Source organism: Molossus molossus, unplaced genomic scaffold (genome assembly GCF_014108415.1).
Source record: "Molossus molossus isolate mMolMol1 unplaced genomic scaffold, mMolMol1.p scaffold_m16_p_6, whole genome shotgun sequence".
Classification (NCBI taxonomy): Eukaryota; Metazoa; Chordata; class Mammalia; order Chiroptera; family Molossidae; genus Molossus; species Molossus molossus.
In genome coordinates, this window is record NW_023425399.1 from 39,719,344 (window position 1) to 39,734,104 (window position 14,761).

At 41.1% G+C, this 14,761-nt stretch overlaps 1 protein-coding gene across 1 annotated transcript in view; it reads right to left on the reverse strand.

The window, feature by feature from the left end:
• Positions 1–1,421: 1,421 nt before the first annotated feature.
• Positions 1,422–14,761, reverse strand: part of KIF16B (kinesin family member 16B) — a 342,743-nt gene continuing 329,403 nt past the window's right edge. Inside the window, exon 26 of the mRNA XM_036244893.1 lies at positions 1,422–2,549. Coding sequence (XP_036100786.1) covers positions 2,391–2,549 — 159 coding nt within the window. The 3' untranslated portion in view covers positions 1,422–2,390. The remainder of the gene's footprint in view (positions 2,550–14,761) is intronic.

Here is a 14,761-nt window from a genome sequence, read left to right on the forward strand (position 1 = left end):
CTTATTTGAAGTACTTGAAAATAATAAAATATACATTTACTAATTTTCTTTTACTCCTTTGGGTCCAAATCAATGAAGCTTCAGCTTTGTCATCGTGACTGTCATCCATCTGATCTGCATTCCAGAAGGGATTCCATTATCTGTTAAGATGAAACTTTTCATTGGTGTTTGATTCCCTCATGTTTTTTTTTTTTAATCCTCACTTGAGGATAGTTTTGCATTTATCTTCAGATAGAGCAGGAGGGAGAGAGGGGGGAAGAGAGAAAGAGAGAGAAGCATTGATGTGAGAGAGACACATCAACTGGCTGCCACCCACACGACTCCAATTGGGGCCGGAGACAAACTGCAACCGAAGTACATGCCCTTAGCAGGAACTGAACCTGGGTCTCTCTGGTTCGAGGGCTGATGCTCTAACCGCTGAGCCAAACTGGCCAGGTCTGATTCCCTCATGTTTTACTCAGATTAAGTAAACTGCCTTCGAGTCTGGTCAGAAGTTCGCACTTCACACCCACACACCCATTACAGTCCCCGAAACTGAAGTACAGTCCCAACTGAAGTAGTTACTTCCTGCTTGTAAACGTGGGCTAGAATGGAACCCATGGGTCATGTGCAAGAGCTTCACTTGCAGATGGAGAGATGAGGCTAAGAAGGGCAATGACTGAATTATAACTGGCTGTACCCAGAGCCAGCTAGTACCTGAACTCTAAGCTCAGCACTAATTACTTGACGTGAGCATTGGAATAAAGGGTCTTCTGGTTCCTGTACTTCTCACAGACACATGTCCACTTATTCTTGCTGAGTTATTATTGCACCCAGTGCGATTTTAATGAAATGCTTGCCATAGCCTGGTCTTGAGTGCAGGTTCAAATGGGCAGGAGACAGATTTGGTCAGTTGAGAAAACCAAAAGCTATTCAGTTTACTCAGAAAATGAGGGACAATCTGACTCCCTTTAAATAAATGATCTATGTATGGTTAATTATTCTCTCTCAGCTTTTATCCTTTTATCTACAGGTTTAAATTCCCCAGCAGAAATTTCCCCTAAACCTATGCCTGTGATCCTGATTGCAGACAAAAGCTAGTATCTCTGTAGCAAATTAAAAAATTCCTCATTTTTTCCAAGCTAAACTATGGTATTTAATAAGTGCAATAATAGTTTTCCCTCTTATCGAAATAACCGCATCTTTAAACATTTTGTCAGGTTGACGAGCTCTGTTTTACAGGCACATTCTAGACAACTGAATGTAAACATGTTTTGTTACCCATTCATTTGTGACTTCAATCATTATTATAACTGTATCTTCTGTGAAGCAAATGCTAAATTATATATTATGTACTTTCCCAAGCACATTAGGTAAGTTTTTAAACAGACCTGTAGAAATGATCATGTTGCAAACTTAAAATAAACTGAGCTACATGGTACATTCCATAACCTCATTTAATATTGACAGCACTCAATTTAAATTTTGAAAAGCAAATACCTTTAATAAATTTGGTATGAATGATTATATACTCTGATGAAACTATTGTACAGGAATGTGTACATATATAAATCTATAGGTAGAATTATATACATTTCAATATACACCAGATATATTTTTTTCTACTCACATTTTTCTCTTTAATAAAGCAAAGCAGTTTTACTGTATATAGATGTGCAACGCTACATTAAGTCCTGAGTAATTTAAGGGATCATTAATAAGCTACCATAAATTCTAGTTTTTCAGCTCAAGATCCAGTAGACACTATGACAAAATGTGAACAAAATTATGCTTAAAAATATGTCTTCAGTTATGCGCTCGTTTTGGATTAGCGAAGAAAGCTTGAGAATGCACAGTAGCCATTTACATTTGGGAAAATTTTCTTGAATATTCAATATTAAGCAAATATCCTATTTGTATGGATTTATAGAAATTTTAAGTGATGTCATTACATCCAATTTGTCAAGTGTGGAAGACTCCAGTCAGGAATGGACTAAAAATCCCTTTTGCAGAATTTGAAATTCTGTGTAAACATCAGTGTTTAGGTATTATACAAAAATTCTGACTCAAACAAGGTGAAAGTCATTTGAGGGAGGTCTGGTGAGCCGCCCTGTGGGAGGTCCCGGGCTGGCCCGTTTTGGAGAGCCCAAGAACAGTGGAGCCACACCCCATCTCCCCACAGGGCCCACTCCGCTGCTCAAAGAGAAGGAAGTGTGGAAAGGCCACAATTCACCCACAACAGGACAGCCATCATTACCCCTCAGTCCCTGCGGCAAGCAGAACATACCAGCCCCAAACCCAGGCACGGTGTGAACGGGTGAGGGCGCAGGTCGGCCTGCAGCGGAGGAAGGTGCCCTGCCCCAGGACCCCGCTTCCAGAAGGCACTGCAGTGGTTGCTGTCACCCCCAGCTCTACCCTGTCCCATGGCTGCTGTAGTCAAAGACTCCTTTCTTGAAGAATGGTGAGAACTCACAAATGGTGTGTTTTGAAAGAGTCAACCCCACTTTGTTGATGTGGAGGGGAGATGTCGCAGATTGGAGCATCACGCAGAAAAAGTCCCTGAGGTATTTCTGAGGAAGAGACAAAAGTTAAAAACATGGTCAGGACATTGTTGGGAGTAGAAATGTCCAGAAACAGCTTCCCGTCCAGCTGTCACTGTCATTAGAAATTGCACATGGGAAATCTCTACAACTGCCTTTGCTATCATCAGACCAGCGAGGACACAGAGCCATGGCATCCACTGGGCAGGTGCCCTGCCTCTGGCCCTGAGCTGTGACTCAGCAACACGGCCTCTGCCCTATCTGCAGACAACACCCAGCGGCACCGGGCACAGGGGTCTGCTTTTCAGCAACACTGTCACTGAGTAATATCTTATTCTTTAAAAAGTCATTTCCCCCAACTTACTCATTAAGTAGGAAGATGATTAAAAGGGGAAGAAAGGCTAGCCATCTGTACAATGCTAAACATGCTGCTGACTGGTACTTTTAAGTGAGACAGTCACTATCTCCTTCTTATAAACAAAAGAAAAGAAGTACTGGGGACAAGAGGGTCAATTCCAAGCACTAATATCTACAATCATTTGGCAAATCCCACAATCCTCAATGAAAACAAATTCTGACTAAGAGTCATTGCTCTGGACCCCCCCCCCCCCCCCGAGCTGCTTGTGTCTGTCACAGCATCACCGTCTTTTCTGGTGCTGCTCTGAACAGCACAGCATGTCTGAGACTGGATCTGAGACTCTGGGGTGAAAGCAGATGTGGGTGTTGGCAGGAGGAATTAAAGGAAAAAAGGACACACCAAAACAGTTACTCTGTTTTAGGTCAGGCAAGTCTTATTCATAACAAAAAATGCAGCAGATGGTGGGGTGGGAGGATGGCAGGAGAGGGGGTGGTTAGGACTAAACCTTTACTACTATCTCAGCTTTTAAAAAATATATATAAACAGTCCTGTCAAACTCAGAAATGAAACATAATAATTACAGACTTTGAGTAACAAAGAGAATTTGTCCCAGCAGCATGGCCTGGGCCTACCCAGTGATCTGCCCCAGAGGACACAAGCAGCAGGGCCCTTCTGTCACCGGGACCCTGCGGGGCACAGGTGCATCCAGGGAGTGGAGGCCAGGGACAAGGCTGGCATCCTACAATGCACGGGACAGAATCAGTTGGCTCCAAATGTCTACAGTGCCCCAGTTGAGAAACCCTGAGCAGAGCAAGTTGAATTCAGCTACCTCTATGAATTGCCAGCCTAAAATTTACTTCTGAAAGACTTTGCTCAAGGAGAATTGGTTAGCTACCTTCTTAAAAACAAAAACTAACTGATTGCTAATAATTAACATTTGCATAGTAGCTTTTAGTTTCTAAATATCTAACATCTGGTTTTCTCAGCTTCATGGAAGTATAACCAACACACAACCTGTGTGTTATTCGAATGTGCAATATGATGTCTCTGACAATGTGTACACACGTGAAACCACCACCAGAGCAGGATAAACATCTGCACCACCCCCAAGTTTCCTAAGCCAACGAATTTTATTATCATCACACTATGCCTCAAATGACCACGTTTTAGTACTCTACTACTAATTTTCAGGTGGGGAACCTTTGCAAGAAAGGTGAGCAAGGCTAGGACTCAAGAGAAAAGTTGTGTTTTTAACTCAGATTCTGTTTTCCCTATTCAGTATCATAAGTTACTTGTCTCATAGTAATCTCTCGTGAAAGGTTGTTTTTTTTCTTTTTAATCCTCACCCGAGGACATTTTTTATTCAGGTAGAGTGGGAGGGAGAGAGAGGAAGAGAGAGAAACATCGATGTGAAAGGGACACATCGAGTGGCTGCTACCCGCACGACCGACCAGGGCCGGGGACAAACTACAACCAAGGTACATGCCCTTAGCGGGAACCGAACCCGGGTCTCTCGGGACCGCAGGCTGATGCTCTAACTGCTGAGCCAAACTGGCCAGGGCTCGTGAAAGGTTTTTTAAATAGCCATCAGGTTGAGGTAGGAAGGTGTCAAACCCAACTGCTAAAGAATCTTCCTTTAGTACTTACTTGCATCAGAGGCAAAAGGGAACCTGACCTGTTTTTCTGGGGGGAGGGGAGCTGAGAACATCCACTTTAGGGGACCCAAATTCCATCCTACATGGTTTCTAGTAAATAACATAGACCACACTTGATCAGCCAATGCTTGCAGAGAAATGCATGTGCACCAACGTTTTTGGAAGGGCAAGAGTGAAATGATGTAGAAGGAGGAAGACAAGGAGCTTGTCCACAGCGCATACGGTGCATGGAGCTGCAGCATCTTTGCACCTGGAAGTGTGCAGCGCTGGGCAGCCACACAGGCATCATCTCAGGAGTGGTTCCCAGTTCCTGCTTCACATCTCCCGCAGGCTACATTAACCACAGACTAATGCTCACGGCAAAGTTGCTTTCAAGATGAATTCTGACAGAATAGAAGGTATTTAAATCCTGGTACAGATGCTGTATCATCTGTTATAATCAGTTCACAAAGCAGGGGTCCCTTAAAGGGCTAATAAAGCCTGAAGGGTATAATGAAAAGAGACATGGGAAGTTAAAAATATAAACAAAAGAAAAAGAGAAAATATTGAAGACACCTTTCCTTTGAGGGCACCACCATAGAGAGAGAACAATAAACTAGCTGCAGGCAATGCTTTTTTCTTTAAATGAACTCATTAGCATGCCTCAGTGAAAACTCCAGAAATAAGGCTCTGCCTCAATTAACTGTAAACATTACAGAAGCATTTTTTCTTTGCTTTGCAGAATTCAGCAGCCTTAGCTCACTTTATATAGACTGCTTCCTTGCTCAAAGAGATGCTCTTTGTTGTGCCCCCAAAGTGCTCTAAAGTGCGTAAGGTGATGTGTGACTTTGGTTGGCTGTGTCCAGAGCCACATGCTTGAAATGGGCTGGGAAAATTCTTTCTGGTGAAGGACAAAACCAAGCATTAGGTCTAGATCTGGGGACAGAGACAGAAATGAAGCTTCAGGAAGGTTTTGGAGGTCACAGACAGCATCCCAGTCTTCTCTGTAACCCCCATCCTGCCTGGTACACTGGATATCCTCACTCCCTCACAACCCTTCCTCCAGTGTAACTGCTATGCTGACATCTTGCACCACCCATCATATTGGCAGTTTTTGAACTTCATATTAACGGACGCACACTGGATACTCTCATGCCAGGCTTCCGCTGTTTACCACGATGTTTGTGAGATTCATGCACACTGTGGTGTCCATTAGCACTGCTGCACAGCATTCCACGTGTGAGCATCTCCACTGATGACTCTCGCAGAAGGGCATGCAACCATGACTGTAGTTCTTACGTCTGAGCTCTCCTTCAATAGCAAAATCTACTCCCATATAATGGTGTCTGGTGAGTCAAGTTTATTACTATTCCTCAAAACAACAACAACAAAAACAAAAACCCTTAGGGTTTTTGGTTCAATCCAAAACCAGCCAATGTACTCATACTCTATTTTATATATTGAATATACATTATAATTATATATAAAACACATAAACATACACATATTTATATTAGTAATTTTTGTTGCTGTGCTCACAATGTTTTCCACAGCATCTGAGCTGAAGGGAGAAGATTTAAGTTCTTCTCGGCAAAGCTCTCCCCTTATGGTTGCACCAAAGACATCCTAGCTCTCCTGGGTATTTAAAAAATAAGTCCAGACACCACGCTGCATCCCCAGGGCAGTACACTTTATAAAAGACTATACAAAAACTGAAGAACATTAGGAGTTAAGTGACTCATCAGGGTTATAAGGGCAAAGAAGGAAAAGTTTGTAAAATCCAATATCCAATTTCTGTTTCTTTCACATGGCATTTTCTCCACTAAAAAAGAACAAGAGCGATCCATCAGGGCTGCAGAGTAGGCAGAACCCCTGACCACTTGCTCCCAACACTGGATGGATTTGTGGCTGAACTGCAGGGCAAGCGGCGTGAAAAACCAGTTGAAGTGGAGCTGATCTGAAATAGTGTGAAGAGGGAATGAGAGAAAAGACAGGGAGAGACTGAAGCGGTGAGTCAAATCGTGCAGCTGGGAGGCCGGAGAAACACTGGCAGTGGAACCCCTGCCTCCCTGGGAGCATGGGGTCTAAGTCCACAGGGGAATGCCTGTCTTAGAAAGGTGGAGCAGGCAAGGGGAACCCTTGCAACACCGGGTGGTGGGAAGTAGTGGAGATTTGATCCACCTTGGGAAATCAAATCGCAGCACCCCAGGCAAAGAGCGATCTCTTTGTTTCAGCCTTAGGGACAATCTCTCTGATCTGGGACTTGGGGAGGGCCCAGCTGGTAAGGCTCCACACCTCAGAGCTCAGCAGTGGAGGGAACTGGCCAGTGCACCCAGCAGTGACTCTGAGGGACCCTCTAGCCTTTGGAAGAACACTGGGCAGAGAGCCAGACAGGGGCTGGTCTGTGTGCCTAGGAAAATGAGAGAGAGCGGGACTTGCCCACTTCACTTCCTCCTCAAGGTGCCCTGCCCACAATCTGCAAATCTTCAGCATCTGCCTGGTATTGCGGTGATCTGGCCAAAGGAAAATGGCAGGGCCGGAAATCTGCACCCAAAGGCTTGCTCTGATGGTATGAGGACACAAACAGCTGGCCAGTTGGAGCCTGGGCAGAAACCTTGCCCAAGGATGTCTGGCTGTACAGAAAGATTGAAGTGCCAAGAAGGGCTGATTTTTGCCTTTGCTTTTGTGTGTGTTTTGTTTGTTTCTTATCCCTTCCTACTCTGAGTGGCAGGGAACTGCCAGGGAGCCAGAGGAGCTGAGGTGCTGCAACAGTGTCTCCTGGGTGAGCTCTGATCTGATGGACTTCTGTCCAGGACAGAGATGGGCATGCCTGGGGCGTTCGGCAGCATTACAGGGAAGCAGACCTTACCTCCCCAGTAAGTACAGCCAGCCAGGGAAGCCCTGCAAAAAAAGAGGAAGTGCCCACCTCATTCCTACAGATTATAAGCACTACCCTCAACATGAGTCTGCTCAAACTACCCTGGCCAGGTCCCAGATACCCCTGCAGAGTAAAGATCTGGGGGGAAAGGAAGAACAACTCAGAGCAGGGACATTCAAGGGGTTAATCCCAAGGCAGACCCAGTATCTGGACTTCAGAGGACCCATCCACTGGACTGTTTGGGACTCTGCCCTGCCAAGTGTCAGACTGATGCTGAAAAGCAAGAAGGGACAGACTGACACTGATCACAGGAGAGAATCTACTTGGAGGCCTGTGACTGGCACACCAAGGGGCCAACATCTGAGCAAAATCCAGTGAGCGCCACATATAGCAGATCCAAAGGGAGACTGCAGTAGGCACTGAAATCTGTGGAGCTGAACACCACTTGTTTTTCTTTCTCTTTTCCTTTATATTTCTTTAATATTATTTTATATATAATCTTCTCTTTAATTTTGTTTTGGATTTTACTTCATTTGTTTCTCTTTTTTCCCCCTCTCATATCCTTTATTTTTCTGTTTCCTTTTCTGTATTTTTTTTGTTTTGCTTTTAATTTTTTGTTGTTGTTGTTGTTAGAGAGTAAGGGAAAGGGAAGGAGAGAGGAAAACATCGATGTGAAAGTGAAACATTAGTTGGCTGCCTTATGCACGCCCTTAACCAGGGATTGAGCTGAAACCTGGGCATGTATTTTGACCAGGAATTGAAACGGCAACCTTCCAGTACACAAGATGACGCCTAACCAACTAAGCCACACCGGTTAGGACTAGTTTTGCTCTTTAAAATAAATTTTCTTTCCTTTTCTCCTTTTGATCTTCCTATTCCATATTATTTTATTCATTATTAACTTTGTAAATTATTATTTCCCATATACACATTCACAGTTGTTCCTTACCACTTCACGCTTCGACTTTTGCGGCTTCACTCTATTGCGTCTTTTTCAAATATATTCATTAAAAAGTTGATTGAGACAGTGAAAATGATACAGCGCATGCTTGGTTGTCTGAGTCAATTATATACCCCTATGTCACAATTAAAATTAAAATTACTGTACGTATGGACTGTAGGCCTATGTATTTGAGCACCCCCACAAATCCTTCAACGCCAGGTGCAACCGCTCGAACACTCCTTGTGTGTGGGTAATAAATTTTTTCCAAAAAATCAAGTGTGGTGAAACCAAGCCAATCAGAGCGTGCTGTTCACTAATTGGCTATCCTATCCTCCTATCCTGGCCACTAATTGGCTCAGCCTCATGCGAGTTGGTTTCTCTCATACACGCTTCTAGATAGCTATGCATCAGAAGCATCTTTGCTCTTTTAAGTGTTTGCAATTTCTGAGAACTTTTATCTAAGCCCCACGATGGCTGCTAAACATGCTGCTTCTTCTAAGCCTCCCGACGATGAAACTAAGCGCGAAGGAAGATGCTTACCATCGAGGTGAAGGAGAAGCTCTTGGATATGATCAAAGATGGCAAGAAAATTGTGGAGGTTGTCCGCCATTAGGACTTGAGTGAGTCTACAGTTCACTTCATCCATAAAGATGAAAAAAAAAAAAAACATCTGTGCAACAGCTACTGTCTCTTTCAACAGAAAGCAAAGCGCGTTGTGACAAGTCGTAGTAAGTTCATAGTGAAAACAGAGTCTGCCCTAGCCACTAGGATCAGTGATAGCCCCAAGAAAAACATTCTGTTGGATTTGCTGGTCATCTGGGAGAAGGTGAGGTAGCTCTATCAGTGCTTTATGGTGGATGAAATTCAACCAGGACCCTCTTCTGCAATGTTCATGAATTTCACAATGAGCAAGAGATGGTTCGAGAAGTTCCAGAAGAAGTATTATCTGAAGTGTGTCATTTTCCATGGAGAAGTTGCCTCTGCTGACCACGATGACGTGGATGAGCTGCTGGAAACACATTCGGATCCTTTAACTGACAAGGATCTGGTGAACATGACTAAGTCTGTGAGTGACGAGGAGGAAGAGCAGCCAGAAGTTTCTGGGGGTCAAAAGGAGGAAGATGAACTTACACTTGAGTGCCTCTTGCAAGTTGTACTACAAAGGTAGTACAGGACATGATTGGCAAATGGGACCCAAAAATGATGCATGCATTGTAGTTCCGGAATGCACTTGATGGACTGACAGAACCCTACAAAAGCCTCCTCACCCATATGAAAAGACAGCATCTGCAACTGCCTATCATGATGTTCTTCAGCCGCGCACCCAGACACCCACTGCCTACTCCTGGTACTCCTTCAGCGGAAGATGTACTGCTGAAGATACTGCACCACCTGAAGACTCTCCTACTGAGGTCGTGCCTTCAGAGAAGCAGTAACCTTGGTCTTCTTTGCTGTGCAGTACATCTCTTCATCTTCATCATTTCATCATCGAACAAGTTGCACTAGTTTCATAGGTTAGTGGTTGTGTGTATGAACTGCGTGTGTATGTAATTAAATGTACAATAAAATATTTGTAACATGTCTTATTTTCTCTTATTTTGTTTAATATATTGGGTAATACAAGTGTAATGGCGACTAAAGGGTATTATTTCATGTCTAGAGGGCTCTAATAATGTTAAAAAATGTATTTAGAAGGTCATAAACAGGTTTTCTATGCTCTGTGAAAATATTTGATTTATAAATAAAAAATCCTACTTAGTGGAAATTCAGAACTGATTAACCACAATAAACGAGGGCCGACTATACATATATAATCTTCTCTACTGTTTTTTATTTTGTTCTTTCTTTTCTCCACCACCTTTTCTCTGACATTCTCCTCTTTTATTTCCTCCTTTCTAATTCTTTTGGTCTCTTGTATTGCAGTATTCCCTTTTATGTCCCTTTCTGCCTCTTTTCTTATGCTTTTTTTTTGTTGGGGGCAAGGTTGTTTTGGTTTTGGTTATTGTTTTTAGTGTGCATGTGTGTGTGTGTATGTTTGTGGGTGTACTGTTTTTGGTTTGGTCCTGTTTTGTATAGTACTTGTGATGAGGTTGGGGTTAAGCCTTATAAACAGCAAGCCTGAGGACTAAGCCCACCCATGAAAGGAACAAAAATAATCAGGAGCCAATTACAATAGGAAGGCCCACATAACCCTAGCAAGGGACATTTCTAGAGCAACCAGCTGGATCCCATAAGACACCTACAACAGAAGTCCAGCCCACCAGGACTGGGAGTCACAACAGATCTACCTAATAAAGATACAAGAATGAAGAGGCAGCCAAAATGGTGAGACAAAGAAACAAGCTGAAATGAAAGAAGAAGAGAATTCTCCAGAAGAAGAGCTAAATGAAATGTAAACAAGCAATTTATAAGACAAAAGTGATGAGCTCAAAGTAAAAAAAAAAAAATACACAAAACTAAGAAAACAACCAGTCAGAAATGAAGAATGACATAGCAGAAATAAAGAATACACTAGAAGGAATAAACAGCAGATTAGAGGAAGCTGAGGACTGAATTAGTAAATTAGAAGATAGGGTAGAAAAAAATCACTCAATTAGCATCAAAAAGAAACAACAGTTAAAAAACAGGAGGACACTTTAAGAAAGCTTTGGGAGAACATGAATCAACAACATCTGCATCACAGGAGTGCCAGAAGGAGAAGAAAGTGACTAAGGGATAAAAAATTTGTTTGGTAAAATACTGGCAGAAAACTTCCATAACCTGGTGACAAAAAAAGTCACACAACCCAGGAAGCACAGAGAGTCCCAAGTAAGAAGAACCCAAAGAGAACCATGCCAAGACACATCATAATTAAAATGCCAAAAACTAAACACAAAGAAAGAATCTTAAAGGCAGCAAGAGAACAGTAATTCATTATCTATAAACGAGCTCCCATTAGCTGTCAGCTGATTTCCCAACAGAAACACTACAAGCCAGAAGGGAATGGCATGAAGTATTCAAAGTAATGAAAAGTAAGACTCTGAATCCAAGATCACTCTATCTAGCATGGCTATTATTCAAAATTGAAGGTGAAATAAAGACCTTCCCAGAAAAAGAGTGGCTAAAGAAGTTTATTACCACAAAATCAGCATTGCAAGAAATATTAGAGGAGCTGCCATGAGAAGAAGAGAGAAGAAGAAAGAAAAAAAAATAAGAAAGGAGAGAAAAGAAAGACAACAATGATGAGAAACAGAAAGAAGAGGAAGAGGAAAAAGAAGAGGAGGAGGAGGAGGAGGAGGAGGAAGAAATATTATAGAGAGAAACATAGGCAGAAAAAATAAAAATGGCTATAAATAAGTAGATATCAATAATAACCTTACAACCTTACATGTACATGAATTAAATACTCAAATCAAAACATAGGGTCACTGAATAGATACAAAAAAATATAACTCAAATATATGCTGTCTAGAAGAGACCCACCTCAGAACAAAAGATAAACACAGGATGAAAGTGAAGGGGTGGGAAAAAAATCTTTCAAGCAAACAGAAAGCAAAAAAAAAGCTGGGGTAGCAGTACTCATATCTGATAAAGTAGATTTCAAAATGAAGGTCATAACTGGAGACAAAGAAGGCCACTACATAATATTGAAAGGATCTATCCAACAGGAAGATATAACCTTGGTAAACATATATGCACCCAACATAGGAGCACCAACATATATTAAAAATCTTCTGGAGGACTTCAAAGGAGAAATCAACAGAAATACAATCATAGCAGGGAAATTCAACAGCCCGCTGACATCACTGGATAGATCTTCTAGACAAAAAATTAACAAGGAAAAACAGACTCTAAATGAAGCGCTAGATAAAATGGATTTAATAAGTATCTACAGAAAATTACACCCCAAAACTGCAGAATACACATTCTTCTCAAGTGCATATGGGACACTGTCAAAGACAGATCACATGTTAGGGCACAAACTAAGTCTCCACAAGTTCAAGAAGATTGAAATCATATCAAGCATCTTCTCAGATCACAATGGCATGAAACTAGAAATCAACTGCAACAAGAACATGCAAGGACATTTGAAAACATGAAGGCTAAGTAGCATGTTATTGAACATGAATGGGTTACCATGGAGATCAAGGAAGAAATTAAAAACTTCCTGGAAACCAATGAAAATGAACACACAAAAACACAAAATCTATGGGATGCAGCAAAAGCAGTTCTGAGAGGGAACTTCATAGCACTACAGGCCTACCTCAAGAAACAAGAAAATTTCTAAGACTACCTAACCTCACAACTTAAAGAACTAGAAAGCAAACAAAAACAAAACCTCAGAGCAAGTAGAAGGAAGGAAATAGTAAAGATCAGAGCAGAAATAAATGACATGGAGACCAAAAAAACAATTTGAAAGATCAATAAAAGAGCTGGTTCTTTGAAAAGATAGACAAGATTGATGGACCCTTAGCTAGACTCAACCAAGAAACAAAGAGAGAGAACCCAAATACAAAAAATCAGAAATAAAAGAGGAGAAATAATAACTGATACCACAGAAATACAAAGGATCATTAACAAATATTATGAACAATTATACAGCAACAAATTTGAAAATCTAAGTGAAATGGACACATTTCTAGAAACACATAGTCTCCCGAAATTGAACTGGAAAGACAAAGAAAACTTGAACAGACCAATAACAACAAAAGAAATTAAAGATGTAATCAAGACTCTCCCAGCAAACAAAAGCCCAGGCCTGGACGGCTTCATGGGGTAATTTTCCTGAACATTCAAAGAAGAACTAATACCCATTCTCTTCAAACTATTTCAAAAAATTCAAAAAGAAGGAAGACTTCCAAACTCGTTTTATGAGGTCAGCATAATTCTAATTCCAAAACCAGAAAAAGACACTACAAAGTAAGGAAACTACAGGCCAATATCCTTGATGAACATAGATGCCAAAATCCTGAATAAAATACTAGCAAATTGAATCCAGCAATACATCAAAAAAATTATTCACCATGACCACGTGGGACTCATCCTAGGGATGCAAGGTTGGTACAATATTCGCAAATCAATAAATGTGATACACCACATAAACAAAATGAAAGATAAAAATCATAGGATCATATTAATAGACGCTAAAAAAGCATTAAACAAAATCCAGCAGCCATTTCTGATAAAAACGCTCAGAAATCTGGAACTAGAGGGATCATATCTCGACAAAATGAAGGCCATATATGAAAGACCTACAGCCAACATCATACTCAATGGCGAAAATTAAAAGCATTTCCCTTAAGAACAGGAACAAGGCAAGGATGCCCACTTTTGCCACTCTTATTTAACATAGTATTGGAAGTCTTAGCTACAGTAATCAGACAGGAAGAAAAAATAAAAGGGATCCAAATTGGAAAGGAGGAAGTGAGAGTGTCATTATTTGCGGATGACATGATACTATACGTAGAAAACCCCATAGACTCCATCATAAATTTACTAGACTTAATAAATGAATTTGGCAAATAGCAGGATAGAAAATTAACGTCAAGAAATCGATGGCATTCTTATACACCAATGATGAACTCACAGAAAGAGAAACTGAAAAAACAATCTCATTTACCATTGCGGCAAAAAAATTAAGTTACCTAGGAATAAACTTAACCAAAGAAACAAAGGACCTATTCACTGAAAACTACAGGACGTTGGGGGGAAAAAAAAAAATAGAGGAAGATATAAAAAAGTGGAAGCACATACGTTGTTCATGGATTGGAAGAATTAACATCATTAAAGTTTTCATACTACCCAAAGCAATCTATAGATTCAATGCAATCCCCATCAAAATACAAATGACATACTTCACAGAACTAGAACAAATACTTCGAAAGTTCATATGGAACCATAAAAGACCCCGAATAGCCACAGAAACCTTGAAAAAGAAGAGCAAAGTTGGAGGGATCACATTACCAGATTTCAGGTTATACTACAAAGCCACTGTAGTCAAAACATCCTAATACTGGCACAAGAACAGGTAGGTAGATCAATGGAACAGAATAAAGAACCCAGAAATGTACCCAAGGGAATATGCTCAATTAATATTTGACAAAGGTGGCAAGAACATACAGTGGAGTAAAGGCAGCCTCTTTAATAAATGGTGTTGGGAAAATTGGACAGCTACATGCACAAAAATGAAACTAGACCATCAACTTACACCCTACACGAGAATAAACTCAAAATAGATAAAAGACTTAAATGTGACTCATGAATCCATAAAAATCCTAGAAGAAAATGTAGGCAACAAAATTTCAGACATCATACGCAGCAGAATTTTCACTGATACATCACCTAAGGCAACAGAAACAAAGGAGAAAATGAACACATGGGACTACATCAAACTCAAAAGCTTCTGCACAGCAAAAGAAACAACCACCAAAATAGAAAGGCAACCCACTC